Consider the following 20,549-nt stretch of genomic DNA (forward strand, 5'->3'; position numbering starts at 1 on the left):
CGTATCCAAGTTTGCTGATGATACAAAGTTAGGTGGGACAGTAAGCTGTGAGGAGGACGCAAAGAGGCTGCAGAGAGATATAGACAGGTTGACTGAGTGGGCAAGAACATGGCAAATGGAATACAATGTGGGGAAGTGTGAAGCTATCCACTTTGGTAGAGAGACTGGGAAATGTTTGCACTCAGAGGGAACTGGGTGTCCTTGTACATGAATCACAGAAAGTTAACATGCAGATGCAGCGAGCAATTAGGAAAGTAAATGGTATGTTGGCCTTTATTACAAGAGGATTTGGGTCCAAGAGTAAAGAAGTCTTACGACAATTATATAGGGCATTGGTGAGGCCACACCTGGAGTACTGTGTACAGTTCTGGTCTCCTTACTTAAGGAACGACATACAGGAAACTTTCGATTTACCGCCACCTAAATAACCGGAAATCTCGGCTAACCGGCAAAATTCAGGAGTAGGTTCAGGTAAGTTTTATTACTTGCCTTCCTCCATCTGTTGCTGTGCAAGGGTGTGGCTGCAGCTGTTGCTAAGCTACAGAGACGCTTGGAACTTGTGGCCATTGTTCTGAACCTGTTGCTAAGCAACAGGGTTTGTTGCTTTATACGGAGCTCTGAGCTCCGTATCTTTTACTATAGCGCTCGGTTATCCGGAATTTTTGATGAACCGGCACCGACATAAAAAAAAGTTTCCTGTACTTGCCATAGAGGGAGTGCAGCGAAGGTTCACTGGACTGGTTCCTGGGATAAGGGGATTGCCCAATGAGGAGAGATTGAGCCTACATTCCCGAGTTTCAAAGAATGGTTGTGAATCTTTGGAATTCTCTGCCCTCGAGAGCAGTGGATGCTCTGTCGTTGAGTATATTCAAGACAGAGCTGGATACATTTTGGGAACGAAGGGAATTACGGGATATGGGGATAGTGCGGGAAGGTGGAGTTGAGGTAGAAGATCAGCCCATGATCTTATTGAATGGCGGAGCAGGCTCGAGGGGCCAAATGGCCGACTCCCGCTCCTATTTCTTACGTTCTTATGATTTGAAAAGGATGAGAATTTTAAAAATCGAGGTGTTGCTTAACCGGGAGCCAATGCAGGTCAGCGAGCACAGGGGGTGATGGGTGAACGGGACTTGGTGCGAGACACAACAATAAGGATTGGGAGGGAGAAAAATGATCAATTTGGGAACATTGTTCTGCATGAGTGGGGAGTTTTTGTCATGGATACAGAGGGGCCATTAGATACGATTGCAGAAGAGACGACGGCTGAACTTGAAATAGTGCTCAGTATTAACCTTACATTATTTCACTTTGTATCTTACACATTTTGGTAAAGTCCCATCTCCTTGGTATCATTTCAAGGCTGAAAAGTCCTAGGTGTTTCTAACACCTCATCTGAGGGGGGGGAAGAAAGAGAGAAAATTGGGCAATCGTTTTCGAATTTAAAAGAAAACCATTCGAGGGTTTCTTTGCAAGGTAAGCATGAGGCTGATGTGGCCGCCACTTGATTTAATGGGGTCTTTGGGGGGAGATGGGAAAGGGAAAGGGTGGAATTATCACTCTGGTTTCCAGGATTGATGGGCTAGGCACGGATGGACCTCTTTAAATTGTGGAAACTAAGAAGCAAGAAGCCGCGATTCCAAGGCGGCTCCCCCGAAAGGGCGAGGGATTTCCATGGGGTTGCCGATAATACAGCGTTCACGGGGCACTCAGGAAATCGCCCATACGGCCAGTCTCCCCCTGCTCCTCGGACACGAAGGATCAGGCCCTGTGGCCCTTTCTCTGTGCTGCTGCCAGGGCTTGGATAGTGCCTCAGTGACCAGAGCGGAAACCAGTATTCGGGGTGCGGCCTGACCAGAGCACTCTACAGCCTCAACACTATGGCCTCAATCTTTAGACTGGCAGTAAAGCTCAACATTCTCCTCCCGCCACTGTGCAGGAATGTCTGACGCCGTTACATCACTGGAACTGTTTTGCCGCAGATGATATCGTTGTGCCTGTTACAAATTACAAAGGAAACTAGAAAAAGAAATGCGGCTTTCTCCGACACGAGCAAGCTGCATTAAGTGATGGGCCAGCTGATCAGCGGTGCCTGTGTACACACAGCACTAGTGATGCAACCATTCAGATCACTGGCTGCATTACTGTGAAACGCCCTCACTCCAGCACATCTGCTGCCCTGCTAGCATTCCCAAGGCAATGACGAGGTAGCACCAAACACAGCTATTGGAGCAGGCTACCCAAAGGACAGTATTGCCTCCGTAATAAGGCAAAAAAGATGGTGCTCCCCGTGGACGTGTCAGGAAATGGACCGTCAGTTTGGGTACGGAGCCATGCAGGACCGGGAAGTTCCTCAACCCGCAGGTGTCAGGCTGTCCTGGACCTGGTCACTGTCCAGTGGCCCAGTGTGAGCACGTGGACGTTCGATGGTAGGATCTGGCTTCCTTCGTGGTGGGACAGCCTGACGACACACACACTCTGCCCGGGGGCAAGCAGCTGAATGGCAATGTGGCCAGGTACTGGAGGGACTGCCGATAGCCACAGGACCGCTCGCTGGCAAAGAGTTAGCAGCTTCAGGACAGAGGCAGAGATCGAGGAAGGGGGAGATAAAATGACAGTGTTACCCGCTCAGCCCCATAACCCTACTATATACTGCCACAGAGAATTGAGAGTCATTGCTCTGGCTCAAGAAACACAGAGACCCTGTTACTTCCGTTAGATGAAGAAGTCGTGCTCCAAACTCAGAAGACGAGATCAAGTGAATAAACTGCAAATGCTGGGGAAGAGGAATTGCCGGAAATATGCAGTGCCAGCAGCACTGGAACAGACAGGGATGGGTTAATGGTTCAGGTGGTTGGGGCGGGGGGTCCCCCAGTCGCTTCAGACTGAATCCGTCTGTTCCGACAAGGGGTCGCCACCTGAAACCTCAGCCGGTCTCAGATGCCGACGGGCGTGCTGTGGGTTTCCAGCACCATCAGCTTACATTACAGATCTTGGCCGACCAGACGCATGTTAATCAGGACCTGAATGAAACAATCAATGCTATTTTTATGGTACTATGAAATGATTTAATTGCGAACTGTTGTGGCACCTCACGCAGCAGCTGCTTGCTTGGGGGCGGGCGAGGGGAGAAGGTGGCTAAAATGTCAGCGGTCCGCATTCTGCATCAGTGCAGTGAACAACGCAAGGCTGCAGCTAAGGCCCGACAGCACAGCGCGACAGGGTCTGGGCACAAATGACCAAGGGCATTCTGCCACTCCAGCAACACGGCTCTTGGATCAGTTACTTGGCAGCCTGCCCGAGTGGGTGTGCTTTGACTTGATCGCTCAATTCCCCATGCTCATGGAAAGTTTCCCATCACCTCTCACTCAGAGCCGGATATTCTTGAATGGGTTGTGTGGGATCAGGAATTTGCTGTGTGAGCGGGGCCTGTGATCCCCGGGGGGGGGGGGGGGGTAAAGCTGTCACCCAGTTGCTGTGTGAGCGGGGCCTGTGATCCCCGGGGGGGGGTAAAGCTGTGACCCAGTTGCTGTGTGAGCGGGGCCTGTGATCCCCGGGGGGGGGGTAAAGCTGTCACCCAGTTGCTGTGTGAGCGGGGCCTGTGATCCCCGGGGGGGGGGTAAAGCTGTGACCCAGTTGCTGTGTGAGCGGGGCCTGTGTTCCCCCAGCAGGGGGGGGGGGGGTTAAGCTGTCACCCAGTTGCTGTGTGAGCGGGGCTTGTGATCCCCCGGGGGGGGAGGGGCGGTACAGCTGTGACCCAGTTGCTGTGTGAGCGGGGCCTGTGTTCCCCCAGCAGGGGGGGGGGGGGGGTTAAGCTGTCACCCAGTTGCTGTGTGAGCGGGGCTTGTGATCCCCCGGGGGGGGGGGGGGGGGCGGTACAGCTGTCACCCAGTTGCTGTGTGAGCTGTGCCTGTGATCCTCGCTGGAGTTTAGAAGAATGAGAGGGGATCTCATTGAAACTTATAAAATTCTAACAGGACTAGACAGACTAGATGCAGGAAGGATGTTCCCGATGGTCGGGGAGTCCAGAACCAGGCGTCACAGTCTAAGGATAAGGGGTAAGCCATTTAGGACAGAGATGAGGAGGAATTTCTTCACCCAGAGAGTGGTGAACCTGTGGAATTCTCTACCACAGAAGGCAGTAGAGGCCAATTCATTAAATATATTCAAGAAGGAGTTAGATATATTCCTTAAGGCGAAAGGGATCAAGGGGTATGGTCACCCAGCTGCTGTGTGAGCGGGGCCTGTGATCCCCGGGGGTGGGGTGGGGTAAAGCTGTCACCCAGTTGCTGTGTGAGCGGGGCCTGTGATCCCCGGGGGTGGGGTGGGGTAAAGCTGTCACCCAGTTGCTGTGTGAGCGGGGCCTGTGATCCCCGGGGGTGGGGTGGGGTAAAGCTGTCACCCAGTTGCTGTGTGAGCGGGGCCTGTGATCCCCGGGGGTGGGGTGGGGTAAAGCTGTCACCCAGTTGCTGTGTGAGCGGGGCCTGTGATCCCCGGGGGTGGGGTGGGGTAAAGCTGTCACCCAGTTGCTGTGTGAGCGGGGCCTGTGATCCCCGGGGGACAGGGGAAGAGTAACGCTGTCGTCCAGAGCGGTACTGAGTCACATCACCCAAAAATGGCCCAGTTTCTATTCCCGGTTAGAGGACGTCTGCTTGAGCACAGCTGCAATTAATTCCCCAGGGTTCCCAAGACTTTCTTTGGGTGTGGGGGGGGGGGGGGTCAAGTACAGGTCAAGCATTAACCAAAGAAAGACGGACGAATAATATTGCAGGGAGATTCAAAAAGGGAATTGAATAGATAATTAAAAAGAACTAACTGGAAGGGCTCTGGGGAAAGAGCAGGGGGGAGTGGGACTAATTGGTAACTCTTTCCGAGAGCCGGCACAGGCACGATGGGCCAAGTGGCCTCCCTCTGTGCTGTATGATTCCCACCCCCCCACACCTGCTAAAACGCACAACAACCGGAGGGCAAGTTTCACAGCATCTTTAACAGATCCCTGGGATTGCCAATTAATCCCAGAGATCAGACAACACTCTCCCTAGCTGAACAACTGCTCATAAGAAAATGAGAAATAGGAGCAGGAATGGGCCACTCGGCCCCTCGAGCCTGCTCTGCCATTCAATAAGATCATGGCTGATCTCGGGCTTGAAGCCATTTCCCCGCCCGCTCCCCGTAACCCTTCACTCCCTTATCTTGCAAAAAATCTGTCTATCTCCACCTTAAATGTATTTAATGACCCAGCCTCCACAGCTCTCCGGGGCAGAGAATTCCACAGATTTACGACCCTCTGAGAGAAGAAATTCCTCCTCATCTCAGTTCTAAAAGGGCGACACTTTATTCTGAAACTATGCCCCCGAGTTCTAGATTTCCCCACGAGGGGAAACATCCTCTCTGCATCTACCTTGTCGAGCCCCCTCAGAATCTTATATGTTTCAGTAAGATCACCTCTCATTCCAATGAGTATAGGCCCAACCTGCTCAACCTTTCTTCATAAGTCAACCCCTCATCTCCGGAATTAACCTCGTGAACCTTCTCTGAACTGCCTCCAATTAAAGTATATCCCTCCTTAAATAAGGAGACCAAAACTGTACGCAGTACTCCAGGTGTGGTCTCACCAATACCCTGTACAGTTGTAGCAGGACTTCCCTACTTTTATATTCCAACCCCCTTGCAATAAGGGCCAACATTCCATTTGCCTTTTTGATTACTTGCTGTACCTGCATGCTAACTGTTTGTGTTTCATGCACAAGGACCCCCAGGTCCCTCTGAACTGCAGCATTTTGTAATCTCTCTCCATTTAAATAATAATTTCCTTTTTTATTTTTCCTGCCAAAGTGTATAAACTCGCACTTTCCCACATTATACTCCATCTGCCAGATGTTTGCCCACTCACTTAGCCTGTCTATATCCCTTTGCAGATTCTTTGAGTCCTCTGCACAACTTGCTTTCCCACCCATCTTTGTATCATCCGCAAACTTGGCTACATTACACTCGGTCCCTTCATCCAAGTCATTAATGTAGATTGTAAATAGTTGAGGCCCCAGCACCGATCCCTGTGGCACCCCACTAGTTACCGTTTGCCAACCGGAAAATGACCCATTTATCCCGACTCTCTGCTTTCTGTTAGTTAGCCAATTCTCTATCCATGCTAATATATTACCCCCAACTCTGTGAGCTCTTATCTTATGCAATAACCTTTTATGTGGCACCTTATCGATGCCTTCTGGAAATCCAAATACACCACATCTACTGGCTCACCCTTGTCCACCCTGCTTGTTACATCCTCAAAGAACTCCAGCAAATTTGTTAAACATGATTTCCCTTTCATAAAACCATGCCGACTCTGCTTGACTGCATTATGATTTTCCAAGTGCCCTGCTACTGCTTCCTTAATGAAGGACTCCAGCATTTTCCCAACGACAGACGTTAGGCTAACTGGTCGATAGGTTCCTGCTTTCTGTCTCCCTCCTTTCTTAAATAGGGGTGTTACATTTGCAGTTTTCCAATCCGCTGGGACCTCTCCAGAGTCCAGGGAATTTTGGTGCATTGCAACCAATGCATCCACTATCTCTGCAGCCACTTCTTTTAAGACCTTGGGATGCAGGCCATCTGGTCCAGGGGACTTGTCGTCTTTCAGTCCCATTATTTTACCAAGTACTATTTCCTTAGTGATAGTGATTGTCTTCAGTTACCCCCTCCCTGTGCTCCGTACCTAGATTCTCACATGCTGAAGGCCTTGAAGACAATGTTCTGGGGTGGGGAATGTTTTTAAAAGGACAGAGGGGAGAAGGATTTTTTTTTAAAACTTGCTGCGCGAGGAATCGTGCAGTGAACCTGTGCGGGAGAAGACAGCACAACGCAGCGTCAGTCAGTTCCCATACTACCCTGTGATCGATGACAGGCATTGGGTATAACCCGGGCAGAATTTTACTCTGAGCTGTGTGACTCTGGTGCTGGACAGCACGTCCTACCTCTCCCTGTTGGACATGGGCTTCATCTGGTGAGGTTGGCTCAGCTTCGCAGGGTTGTTGACATTCTCGCTGGGTTCCTCGGACACCTGCCCTCTCTGTGAGGAAACACGACATAACTGGGTGAGGTACTTTCAGTAGCATGCCGCTCACGTTTGTTACTCACGCAGCATCTCTTAAACCATAAGCACGCGCTACAACTGCACAAGATGCATATTGACATGAATCAGTCAATCATAAAAGAAAGACTTATGAAATAATACTGAGCGGCCTACGGGCGGCGCTGTCCAGGGAGAGTATAAATACTCGGGCACGGGCCCAGCTTGCGCAGGACATTCTTAACAGGAACTAGTGAAGGACACAACTAGACCTCCATGTTGTAAAACAGTTGATGAAAGCTTTCTTTAACGCTTAGACCAAGTGCCTAGTAGTTTTCTTACATCACATATCTTTCAGATAACTTGATCGTGTGTCTCTCCCGGTTTCGCAGAGCGAGTAAAGCCACTGCCCTGGGAAAGACAACGTGGTCCCAGGTCTCCCCTACCGCCCCGAAGTCTGCGCTCAGTTACCTCATCCCAGCTCCGGCTACAACTGGCCTCATTGTCCCTTGGTTAGGGAGTGGCGATTGGGGGTGGGGGAAATCAGTCAGGGTTCCTGCTCCTGGTCACTGTCCAGTGACCCCTGGGTTAGAGAGAGGGGAAATCAGTCAGGGTTCTTGCTCCTGGTCACTGTCCAGTGACCCCTGGGTTAGAGAGAGGGGAAATCAGCCAGGGCTCCTGCTCCTGATCACTGTCCAGTGACCCCTGGGTTAGAGAGATGGGAAATCAGCCCGGGTTCCTGCTCCTGATCACTGCCCAGTGACCCCTGGGTTAGAGGGAGGGGAAATCAGCCAGGGTTCCTGCTCCTGATCACTGTCCAGTGACCCCTGGGTTAGAGAGAGGGGGAAATGAGCCAGGGTTCCTGCTCCTGATCACTGTCCAGCGACCCCTGGGTTAGAGAGAGGGGGAATCAGCCAGGGTTCCTGTTCCTGATCACTGCCCAGTGACCCCTGGGATAGAGAGAGGGGAAATCAGCCAGGGTTCCTGCTCCTGATCACTGCCCAGTGACCACTGGGTTAGAGAGAGGGGAAAATGAGGCAGGGTACCTGCTCCTGATCACTGTCCAGTGACCCCTGGGTTAGAGAGAGGGGAAATCAGCCAGGGTTCCTGCTCCTGATCACTGTCCAATGACCCCTGGGTTAGAGAGAGGGGAAATCAGCCAGGGTTCCTGCTCCTGATCACTGTCCAGTGACCCCTGGGTTAGAGAGAGGGGAAATCAGCCAGGGTTCCTGCTCCTGATCACTGCCCAGTGACCCCTGTGTTAGAGAGAGGGGAAATCAGCCCGAGTTCCTGCTCCTGATCACTGCCCAGTGACCCCTGGGTTAGAGGGAGGGGAAATCAGCCAGGGTTCCTGCTCCTGATCACTGTCCAGTGACCCCTGGGTTAGAGAGAGGGGGAAATGAGCCAGGGTTCCTGCTCCTGATCACTGTCCAGTGACCCCTGGGTTAGAGAGAGGGGGAATCAGCCAGGGTTCCTGTTCCTGATCACTGCCCAGTGACCCCTGGGATAGAGAGCGGGGAAATCAGCCAGGGTTCCTGCTCCTGATCACTGCCCAGTGACCACTGGGTTAGAGAGAGGGGAAAATGAGGCAGGGTACCTGCTCCTGATCACTGTCCAGTGACCCCTGGGTTAGAGAGAGGGGAAATCAGCCAGGGTTCCTGCTCCTGATCACTGTCCAGTGACACCTGGGTTAGAGAGAGGCGAAATCAGCCAGGGTTCCTGCTCCTGATCACTGCCCAGTGACCCCTGGGTTAGAGAGAAGGGAAATCAGCCAGGGTTCCTGCTCCTGATCACTGTCCAGTGACCCCTGGGTTAGAGAGAGGGGAAATCAGCCAGGGTTCCTGCTCCTGATCACTGCCCAGTGACCCCTGTGTTAGAGAGAGGGGAAATCAGCCCGAGTTCCTGCTCCTGATCACTGCCCAGTGACCCCTGGGTTAGAGGGAGGGGAAATCAGCCAGGGTTCCTGCTCCTGATCACTGTCCAGTGACCCCTGGGTTAGAGAGAGGGGGAAATGAGCCAGGGTTCCTGCTCCTGATCACTGTCCAGTGACCCCTGGGTTAGAGAGAGGGGGAATCAGCCAGGGTTCCTGTTCCTGATCACTGCCCAGTGACCCCTGGGATAGAGAGAGGGGAAATCAGCCAGGGTTCCTGCTCCTGATCACTGCCCAGTGACCACTGGGTTAGAGAGAGGGGAAAATGAGGCAGGGTACCTGCTCCTGATCACTGTCCAGTGACCCCTGGGTTAGAGAGAGGGGAAATCAGCCAGGGTTCCTGCTCCTGATCACTGTCCAGTGACACCTGGGTTAGAGAGAGGCGAAATCAGCCAGGGTTCCTGCTCCTGATCACTGCCCAGTGCCCCCTGGGTTAGAGAGAGGGGAAATCAGCCACGGTGCCTGCTCCCAATCACTGTCCAGTGACCCCTGGGTTAGAGAGAGGGGAAATCAGCCAGGGTTCCTGCTCCTGATCACTGTCCAGTGACCCCTGGGTTAGAGAGGGGAAATCAGCCAGGGTTCCTGCTCCTGGTCACTGTCCAGTGACCCCTGGGTTAGAGAGAGGGGAAATCAGCCAGGGTTCCTGCTCCTGATCACTGTCCAATGACCCCTGGGTTAGAGAGAGGGGAAATCAGCCAGGGTTCCTGCTCCTGATCACTGCCCAGTGACCCCTGGGTTAGAGAGAAGGGAAATCAGCCAGGGTTCCTGCTCCTGATCACTGTCCAGTGACCCCTGGGTTAGAGAGAGGGGAAATCAGCCAGGGTTCCTGCTCCTGATCACTGCCCAGTGACCCCTGTGTTAGAGAGAGGGGAAATCTGCCAGGGTTCCTGCTCCTGATCACTGCCCAGTGACCCCTGGGTTAGAGAGAGGGGAAATTCAGCCAGGGTTCCTCCTCCTGATCGCTGTCCAGTGACCCCTGGGTTAGAGAGAGGGGAAATTCAGCCAGGGTTCCTCCTCCTGATCGCTGTCCAGTGACCCCTGGGTTACAGAGAGAGGGAAATGTGCCAGGGTTCCTGCTCCTGATCACTGTCCAGTGACCCCTGGGTTAGAGGGGAAATCTGCTAGGGTTCCTGCTCCTGATCACTGTCCAGTGACCCCTGGGTTAGAGAGAGAGGGGAAATCAGCCAGGGTTCCTGCTCCTGATCACTGTCCAGTGGCCCCTGGGTTAGAGAGAGGGGAAATCAGCCAGTGTTCCTGCTCCTGATCACTGTCCAGTGACCCCTGGGTTAGAGAGAGGGGAAATCAGCCAGGGTTCCTGCTCCTGATCACTGCCCAGTGACCCCTGGGTTAGAGAGAGGGGAAATCAGCCAGGGTTCCTGCTCCTGATCACTGCCCAGTGACCCCTGGGTTAGAGAGAGGGGAAATTCAGCCAGGGTTCCTGCTCCTGATCACTGTCCAGTGACCCCTGGGTTAGAGAGAGGGGGAAATGAGCCAGGGTTCCTGCTCCTGATCACTGTCCAGTGACCCCTAGGTTAGAGAGAGGGGAAATCAGCCAGGGTTCCTGCTTCTGATCACTGTCCAGTGACCCCTGGGTTAGAGAGAGGGGAAATCAGCCAGGGTTTCTGCTCCTGATCACTGCCCAGTGCCCCCTGGGTTAGAGAGAGGGGAAATCAGCCAGGGTTCCTGCTCCTGATCACTGCCCAGTGACAACTGGGTTAGAGAGAGGGGAAATCAGCCAGGGTTCCTGCTCCTGATCACTGCCCAGTGACCCCTGGGTTAGAGAGAGGGGAAATTCAGCCAGGGTTCCTGCTCCTGATCACTGTCCAGTGACCCCTGGGTTAGAGAGAGGGGAAATCAGCCAGGGTTCCTGCTCCTGATCACTGTCCAGTGACCCCTGGGTTAGAGAGAGAGGGGAAATCAGCCAGGGTTCCTGCTCCTGATCACTGTCCAGTGACCCCTGGGTTAGAGAGAGAGGAAATCAGCCAGGGTTCCTGCTCCTGATCACTGTCCAGTGACCCCTGGGTTAGAGCGAGGGGAAATCAGCCAGGGTTCCTGCTCTTGATCACTGTCCAGTGACCCCTGGGTTAGAGCGAGGGGAAATCAGCCAGGGTTCCTGCTCCTGATCACTGGAATATGTGCGAATGTGGATACTGGGCGAGGACAGGGCCAGGCTCGGATGTGACGTGCCCTGCCCATCGCTGCCTCGGCTCGTGTGAGGAGTTACCCGAGGGTGCGCTCCAGCAAGAAACAGCCCCTTCAATCGAGGGAAAGAAGAGCGGAGAGAAAATAAAAAGGCATTTCCTCCCACTGGACAGTGGAATCGTGGGGCTTGGGCGGCCATGCTGGGTACAGAGGGCTCCCATCAATTACCACGGTCAGAAAAGATTTCAGAGTAGGTTAAAAAATAAATTGAAAAGGTTTAACTCCAATCAGCTGTGCAATGAGCTGACTCATTTATCTGTAAGGAGACTTGGTTTTCCAGTTTGGATAGGAAGCAGATTCGTTAAGCGATGGCAATGTAACATTTACGTCTAAGAACATAAGAATTAGCAGCCGGAGTCGGCCATTCGGCCCCTCGAGCCTGCTCCGCCATTCAATATCATGGCTGATCTTCGACCTCAACTCCACTTTCCCGCACGATCCCCATATCCCTCGATTCCCCGAGAGTCCAAAAATCTATCGATCTCAGCCTTGAATATACTCAACGACTGAGCCTCCACAGCCCTCTGGGGCAGAGAATTCCAAAGATTCACCGTCCTCTGAGTGAAGAAATTCCTCCTCATCTCAGTCCTCAATGGCCGACCCCTTATCCTGAGACTGTGACCCCTGGTTCTAGACTCTCCAGCCAGGGGGAAACAGCCTCTCAGCATCTACCCTGTCAATCCCCCTCAGAATCTGATATGTTTCAACGTTTACCCCCTCGCACACTCCGCTGTTTGACTTCTCTCCTCATCAGCCGCCAAGGAGCACATTCAGCATGGAGAGACGGGGTATAGGTCTCCCGTTGACCTCCCCTTCCATCAATCACAATGCTCCGCCAGCAGCTCGCAGTACCCACCCTCTTCTTTAATCGGTGCTTGGATTTCCTCTTCTCCTTCAACCTGCCTGGTTTCTTCTGTCCGTTCGCCGGCTGGCCATTTTTGTTGAGCAATCCGTTCATCCTCTGGCTGCGGCCTCCGATGATGCCACGGCATCGCTCAGCCCCACATTTGCAGAGTTGCTGCAACACACAAAACGGCCCACGCAGTGTTTTAAAACCAGTCGTGTTCCCGCGCCCAGGTGAAGCAGGCGCCCAGCGGAAGCTGCTCCTGGGGGGCTTCCCTCACTGAAAGTAGTTTGCCCGATACACCTGCTGTTATTGGCGTTCAGGCAAATCACACCCGTCCGGAAATTACATTGTGGAAAGAACATGGAAGGATTGATTCAGGGCTTCCCTTCCACCGCCTGGCTCGGGAATTCCAAAGCTCGAGTCCAGAGTATGTCCGGACAAACTGATAATCCAAACCGGACAAACTGGTGACACCTGCCGTACCATCAGTGCATTTCACTGTTAGGTGGACGGGGTTTTTCTGGTCTACGTTAATCTGCCAACAAACCCTCTACACTGTCCCCATCAAACACTCCCAGGGCAGGTACAGCACGGGTTAGATACAGAGTAAAGCTCCCTCTACACTGTCCCCATCAAACACTCCCAGGGCAGGTACAGCACGGGGTTAGATACAGAGTAAAGCTCCCTCTACACTGTCCCCATCAAACACTCCCAGGGCAGGTACAGCACGGATTAGATACAGAGTAAAGCTCCCTCTACACTGTCCCCATCAAACACTCCCAGGGCAGGTACAGCACGGGGTTAGATACAGAGTAAAGCTCCCTCTACACTGTCCCCATCAAACACTCCCAGGGCAGGTACAGCACGGGTTAGATACAGAGTAAAGCTCCCTCCACACTGTCCCCATCAAACACTCCCAGGGCAGGTAGAGCACGGGTTAGATACAGAGTAAAGCTCCCTCTACACTGTCCCATCAAACACTCCCAGGGCAGGTACAGCACGGGTTAGATACAGAGTAAAGCTCCCTCTACACTGTCCCATCAAACACTCCCAGGGCAGGTAGAGCACGGGTTAGATCCAGAGTAAAGCTCCCTCCACACTGTCCCCATCAAACACTCCCAGGGCAGGTACAGCACGGGTTAGATACAGAGTAAAGCTCCCTCTACACTGTCCCATCAAACACTCCCAGGGCAGGTACAGCACGGGTTAGATACAGAGTAAAGCTCTCTCTACACTGTCCCAGCAAACACTCCCAGGGCAGGTACAGCACCCTCTACACTGCCCCATCAAACACTCCCAGGGCAGGTACAGCACGGGTTAGATACAGAGTAAAGCTCCCTCTACACTGTCCCATCAAACACTCCCAGGGCAGGTACAGCACGGGTTAGATACAGAGTAAAGCTCTCTCTACACTGTCCCAGCAAACACTCCCAGGGCAGGTACAGCACCCTCTACACTGTACCATCAAACACTCCCAGGGCAGGTACAGCACGGGTTAGATACAGAGTAAAGCTCCCTCTACACTGTCCCATCAAACACTCCCAGGGCAGGTACAGCACGGGGTTAGATACAGAGTAAAGCTCCCTCTACACTTTCCCATCAAACACTCCCAGGGCAGGTACAGCACGGGTTAGATACAGAGTAAAGCTCCCTCTGCACTGTCCCATCAAACACTCCCAGGGCAGGTACTGCACGGGTTAGATACAGAGTAAAGCTCCCTCTACACTGTCCCCATCAAACACACCCAGGGCAGGTACAGCACGGGTTAGATACAGAGTAAAGCTCCCTCTACACTGTCCCCATCAAACACTCCCAGGGCAGGTACAGCACGGCGATAGATACAGAGTAAAGCTCCCTCTACACTGTCCCATCAAACACTCCCAGGGCAGGTACAGCACGGGTTAGATACAGAGTAAAGCTCCCTCTACACTGTCCCATCAAACACTCCCAGGGCAGGTACAGCACAGGGTTAGATACAGAGTAAAGCTCCCTCTACACTGTCCCATCAAACACTCCCAGGGCAGGTACAGCACGGGTTAGATACAGAGTAAAGCTCCCTCTACACTGTCCCATCAAACACTCCCAGGGCAGGTACAGCGCGGGTTAGATACAGAGTAAAGCTCCCTCTACACTGTCCCATCAAACACTCCCAGGGCAGGTACAGCACGGGTTAGATACAGAGTAAAGCTCCCTCTACACTGTCCCATCAAACACTCCCAGGGCAGGTACAGCGCGGGTTAGATACAGAGTAAAGCTCCCTCTGCACTGTCCCATCAAACACTCCCAGGGCAGGTACAGCACGGGTTAGATACAGAGTAAAGCTTCCACATTTATTTCTTTATTTCCACTTTAAGGGCAGACCTGTGTTGCAGTCTGATGTCCACTGGGAACGAAACAGAGTGCCCAAACTCATTTAACACAGGAACCTTACAGGTAGGGGACGGAGGAGACTTCCACCACATCACCTGGGACTTCGAGCTGAAATGAGAATACTGCTAGCTGTCTAACTTACTGAGCCATTCATAGTCTCTGCGGCACAGAAAGAGGCCATTCGGCCCATCGAGTCCGTGCCGGCTCTCTGTGGAGCGATCCAGTCAGTCCCATTCCCCTGCTCTATCCCCGTAGCCCTGCAAGTTTATTTCCCTCAAGTGCCTATCCAGTCTCCCCTTGAAAACATCGAGTGTCTCCGCTTCCACCACTTCCGTCGGCAGCGAGTTCCAGGTCCTCACCACTCGCTGCGTAAAAAAGTTGTTCCTCACATCCCCCCTGTATCTCTTGCCCAAAACCTTAAATCTGTGTCCCCTAGTCCTTGTACCATCAACTAGTGGGAGCAGCCTTTCCCCGTCTAGCCTATCCAAACCCGTCATAATCTTGTACACCTCTATCAAATCACCCCTCAACCTCCTTTGCTCTAATGAAAACAAATCCAGCTTCTCCAACCTGTCCTTGTAGCTAAGATCCCCCATCCCCAGAACCATTCTGGTAAATCTCCTCTGCACCCTCTCCAGGGCCTTCACATCCTTCCTAAAGTGTGGTGACCAGAACTGGACCCAATACTCCAGTTGTAGCCTAACCAGCGCTTTATAAAGGTTCAGCATAACTTCTCTACTTTTGTACTCAATACCTCTATTTATGAAGCCCAAGATCCCATATGCTTTGCTAACCACTCTCTCAATATGTCCTGCCACCTTCAGGGACCTGTGCACATTAACTCCCAGGTCCCTCTGTCCCTGCACACTCTTTAAAACTGTGCCATTAAATGTATATTGCCTCTCCCTGTTCCTTCTGCCAAAAGGCATCACCTCACACTTCTCTGTATTAAATTCCATCTGCCACTTGTCTGCCCATTCTGCTAGCCTTTCTATGTCTTGTTGCAGTCGATTGGTATCATCCTCACTGTTTGCCACACCCCCAAGTTTGGTGTTATCGGCAAATTTAGAAATTCTACTCAGTATTCCAATATCCAGATCATTTATATATAATCAAAAAAAGCAGTGGCCCCAGCACTGACCCTTGGGGAACACCACTGTCTACCATCCTCCAGTCTGAAAAACAGCCATTTACCACAACTTGCTGTTTTCTGTCCTTAAGCCAATTCCTTATCCAAGCTGCCACTGACCCACCTATTGCATGAGCCTCAATTTTGTTAACCAGCCTTCTATGTGGTACTTTGTCAAACGCCTTACTAAAATCCATGTAGACAACATCCATTTCAATCCTCCCTGTTACATTAATCTAATTGAATTATTTGATGAAGTAAGAAGTCACACAACACCAGGTTATAGTCCAACAGTTTTATTTGAAATCACAAGCTTTCGGAGCGCTGCTCCTTCTTCAGGTGAAGTGGAGAGATGCATAAAGACACAGCTTATATAGTCAGAGAATAATGCCAGATGATTACAGGTAATCTTTCTAACTGCCATTTATCACACCTCGGCAGAGAGATAATCACAGCAATCAAAGGTGTGAATGGTGTCCAAACAGGTCAGTCAGGAAAACATTACATCAAAGAACAATGAGGTGGGGTCACAAGGGGTCAAATGTTGCAGATGCTGGGGTCTGTATGAAAAACAAAAAACAGACAAAAAAAGTTTTTTTGCTGGAAATCACAGCAGGTCCGGCCCACCTCATTGTTCTTTGATGTAATGTTTACCTGACTTAGCTGTTTGGACACCATTCACACCTTTGATTGCTGTGATTATCTCTCTGCCGAGGTGTGATAAATGGCAGTTAGGAAGATTACCTGTAATCATCTGGCATTATTCTCTGACTATATAAGCTGTGTCTTTATGCATCTCTCCACTTCACCTGACGAAGGAGCAGCGCTCCGAAAGCTTGTGATTTCAAATAAAACTGTTGGACTATAACCTGGTGTTGTGTGACTTCTTACATTCGTCCACCCCAGTCCAACACCGGCATCTCCACACCACCTCAATTAGATTAGTCAAACATGATCTGCCTTTCGCAAATGCGTGTTGGCTCTCCTTAATTAGTTTAAACTACTCCAAGTGCCCATTAATGTTTTCCTTGATTATTGTTTCACAGAAATCACAGAAACCCCACATTGCAGATAGAGGCCATTTCGGCCCATCGAGCCTGCACCGACACATAACCCACCCGATCCCCGTAACCCCTACACCAACACATATCCCACCCTATCCCCGTAACCCCACGTATTTAATCTCCCTAACACTAAGGGTCAATTTATCATAGCCAATCAACCTAACCCGCACATCTTTGGACAGTGGGAGGAAACCGGAGCACCCGGAGGAAAGCCACGCAAACACGGGGAGAATGTGCAAACTCCACACAGACAGTCACCCGAGGCCGGATTCGAACCCGGGTCCCTGGTGCTGTGAGACAACAGTGCTAACCACTATGCCACCGTGTCTGCCCGTTTCTAAAATTTTACCCACCACTGATGTTAAACTGACCGGCCTGTAGTTACTAGGATTGTTTTTACACCCTCTCTTGAACAATGGTGTCACATTTGCCACTTTCCAATCCTCGGGCACCTCCCCCGCATCTAGGGAAGATTGGAAAATTATGGCAAGCCCTTCCGCTATCTCCTCCCCCAATTCCCTTAGCAACCTGGGATGCAAGTCATCTGGACCAGGCGACTTATCCACTCTAAACATACCCAGCCTTTCTAGTACGTCCTGTCTAGCAATTTTCACACCTTCCATTGCTTTACGTTTATATATAAAGGAAAAATATATGGGATACGGTTTAACTGGTGCAGCCTCAGCAGCAATGCTGCAACCTTTCCAGTTGTGCTGCTTGCTTTGAGTTAGTTCCAGGAACGTTGCGCTATGAACTGCGGAGCCTCACATGTGCCTGTGTCTGCAATCCCCCACACAAGCTCCCGCCTCCACCCAGACTGTTTGTACAGATGGAGGAGTGAAGCAAGTCCCCAAAAGGACGGCGCAGGGTGGGGGGGGGGGGAAGAAAAAAGTTGCCGAGTCCTCTGTTCCAACCATCCCCCCGCTCTTCCTATTCAAACCTTACTGCGCAAGGTTCAGGAGATGAAGCGTCGCTTTTAGCAAACTCCCTTTGATCAGGCAATACTGCATGGAGCCCTAAAACAGAGGGAGGGAGGGAGGAGAAATAACTGTACATTCCGTTTAACTTGCACCCATTGGGAGCGATGCAAAGTCTGCGAGTTAAAAGGAGAAAGAAATGTGGTCTTCTAGTACACAGGGTGTTCAGGAACCATTACTAAACCCCTTATTGCACATTCACGGTGCAGCAGTTCATGTGGTTTCTGGTGAGGAATGTGCGGAATGATTTCCCCCAACACCACTCAATCAGACAGGGTCCAACCTATGCTGGCTGCGAACGGGGGCGCTCTCAATTACCTCGGAGTATTTTAGAAGCCGTGTACTGTACCCGAGAAAAATAAACCACCTCGACGATTTTGTGCAAATTCGCATTTTTCTTTACAATAGTGTTTTCTGTGACTTTGCAGGGAATCAGTTTCTTTGCCGGTTTTATACAATGTGGTATTACACGGTGTGAAGGGCAGAAAATGCTGCTGCTGCCGTCCAGGCTCCCCACATTACCTGCTTCTCCAGGTTGAATGCGTGGAAGTTGTAATCATACGTCAGTTCGGTCCCGGCAATTACGTCTTTCAGTGCAAATAGTCCGATCCTGTAAACTCCATTGACCGACCTACAGGGAGGGGAGGAAATGGAGTGGGTAGTTTGTTCACCAGTGGTTGGTGCCGTTTACCCACAGCTGCTACACAATTCGAGACTCTGCACAGCTGTACAGAGGAGGTGATTTTAAACTTCACTATCCAGTGACCCTGTGCCGATACTGGGCCAGAACGGGGTCGGGGCTTGGCTGGGATGCCCCCCGTAATCGAATAGCCTGCTGACATTCACTGTCGAAACTCACACTTGGGAGGGCTGCTCTTTTGACGTTCCGTGTGGAGGGCTGGTCTCGGTAGAGTGACTGGGCTCCACAGTACAACTACTGAAACCCAGTGAGGACAGACAACAGTCACTGGGCGGATACTTAGCCCTGGTGCGAGTCCCTTCACAGCTTTCTAAAGGCCCAAAGCCTTTAATTAGAGCAATGTAACCAATCCCAGAGTGGACCCATTACCTTGCCTGGGCAGAGAACAAAAAAAAAACTACTTCTTTGACTCATTTGGGCCTCGAAAGGACCTGGCTGTCTTCGAAGCGCAGACTGGGTTGGCTTGGCTTGGGTGGATGCGGCCGTCACCAGGCTGTGCCAATGACCTGGTGCCCTGGGAATTGGGCCGGGGGCCTCCGGCCTCGGGCAAAGGCAGCGTCCTGCTCTGCCGCACTTATGCCTGCACAGCGGTGCCCCAGGAATTCCTAGACCACAGTCTCGCCGGGCAGTCCAGTGCAGGACTGAGAGAGTGCTGCATTGTCAAAGGTGCTGCCCTCCAGTAAGGGGTTTAAACCAAGGTCCCGTCTACCCGCTCCGGTCAGTGTCAAAGACTGCGTGGCACTCTCTGAAAAGCAGCCAGCATTCCTCACACCTCCAAACCACCTAAAACAGATGGAACAACAGTCACTGCTCGTCAAAGTAATTAATTGTATGCGAAGCATTGGAGACATTTCTGATGAGGTGCTAAATAAAAGCAAATTGATGCTTTGAGTTCTTACACCACCTTGCTGGTTCTCCATCACTGCAGGCTTCTTTGCAATCCCAGGAAATCTCACCAATGCAAATACATATTTCAACTAAAGAGCTCTGTTGGATTTTAGGTGTATGGGGTTGAGGGCAAGATGCTTCGTGTAACTGGGTTAGCACCCTTGTTAAAATAGCGGGGCACGGGAACTTGCTCCAGACTAGTCAACACATTGTTGCTAATGTGGCAGAGCGTGATTTTAACCAGAATCACTGCCTGTAAATGCTGCGCGCGGCACGCTCGAGGTACACACGCCGCTCCCGCTTACCATTTCTGCATTTCGCAGTTAGGACTGCAGCTGTGGTTAATGAAGCGAGCCTCGTTCCCCATGCGGTAACTGTCAATCACCATCCCACTGTCCAGGTTCAGGCAGTAATGATCATTGTGGTTCTGGTACTGTTCGATCATTCGGTTCCTGGGGGGGGGGGGAGTGGAACAGATGTTATTGCGTCTGCTTGGCTCCGTGGACAGCACTCTGGTCTGAGTCACAAGGCTGAGAGTTCAAGCCCCACTCGAGGGCTTCACCCCCATAATCTAGGGCGACACTCCAGTGCAGTACTGAGGGAGTGCTTCTGTTATAAATCTCATCAGTGAGTGAGGAGGACATAAAAAACCTGCAAAAGGACATAGACAGGCTAAGTGAGTGGGCAGAAATTTGTCAGATGGAATATAATGTTGGAAAGTGTGAGGTTATGCACTTTGGAAGAAAAAATCAAAGAGCAAGTTATTATCTAAATAGAGAGAAACTGCACAGTGCTACAGTACAAAGGGATCTGGGGGTCCTGGTGCATGAAACACAGAAGGTTAGTATGCAGGTACAGCAGGTGATCAGGAAGGCCAATGGAATCTTGGATTTTATTGCAAGGGGGATGGAGTATAAAAGCAGGGAAGTCTTGCTGCAGTTATACAGGGTACTGGTGAGGCCACACCTGGAATACTGCGTACAGTTTTGGTTCCCATATTTAAGAAAAGATATACTTGCTCTCGAGGCAGTTCAGAGAAGGTTCACTCAGTTGATTCCGGAGATGAGGGGGTTAACTTATGAGGAAAGGTTGAGTAGGTTGGGCCTCTACTCATTGGAGTTCAGAAGAATGAGAGGCGATCTTATCGAAACATATAAGATTGTGAGGGGGCTTGATCGGGTGGATGCGGTGAGGATGTTTCCACTGATGGGTGAGACTAGAACTAGGGGGCATAATCTTAGAATAAGGGGCTGCTGTTTCAAAACTGAGATGAGGAGAAACTTCTTCACTCAGAGGGTAGTAAATCTATGGAATTTGCTACCCCAGAGAGCTGTGGAAGCTGCGACATTAAATAAATTTAAAACGGAGATAGACAGTTT

At 51.4% G+C, this 20,549-nt stretch overlaps 1 protein-coding gene across 1 annotated transcript in view; it reads right to left on the reverse strand.

Annotated features, from left to right (window-relative positions):
• ash1l (ash1 (absent, small, or homeotic)-like (Drosophila)) overlaps nt 1-20,549 on the reverse strand; it is a 255,851-nt gene that overhangs the window by 48,220 nt on the left and 187,082 nt on the right. Inside the window, 4 exon segments of the mRNA XM_085978244.1 lie at nt 6,969-7,063; nt 12,052-12,213; nt 18,105-18,213; nt 19,476-19,622. Coding sequence (XP_085834370.1) covers nt 6,969-7,063; nt 12,052-12,213; nt 18,105-18,213; nt 19,476-19,622 — 513 coding nt within the window.

This window comes from Somniosus microcephalus, unplaced genomic scaffold (genome assembly GCF_052327205.1).
Source record: "Somniosus microcephalus isolate GS21.2 unplaced genomic scaffold, FLI_Smic_1.0 unresolved_chr7, whole genome shotgun sequence".
NCBI classification, from domain to species: Eukaryota; Metazoa; Chordata; class Chondrichthyes; order Squaliformes; family Somniosidae; genus Somniosus; species Somniosus microcephalus.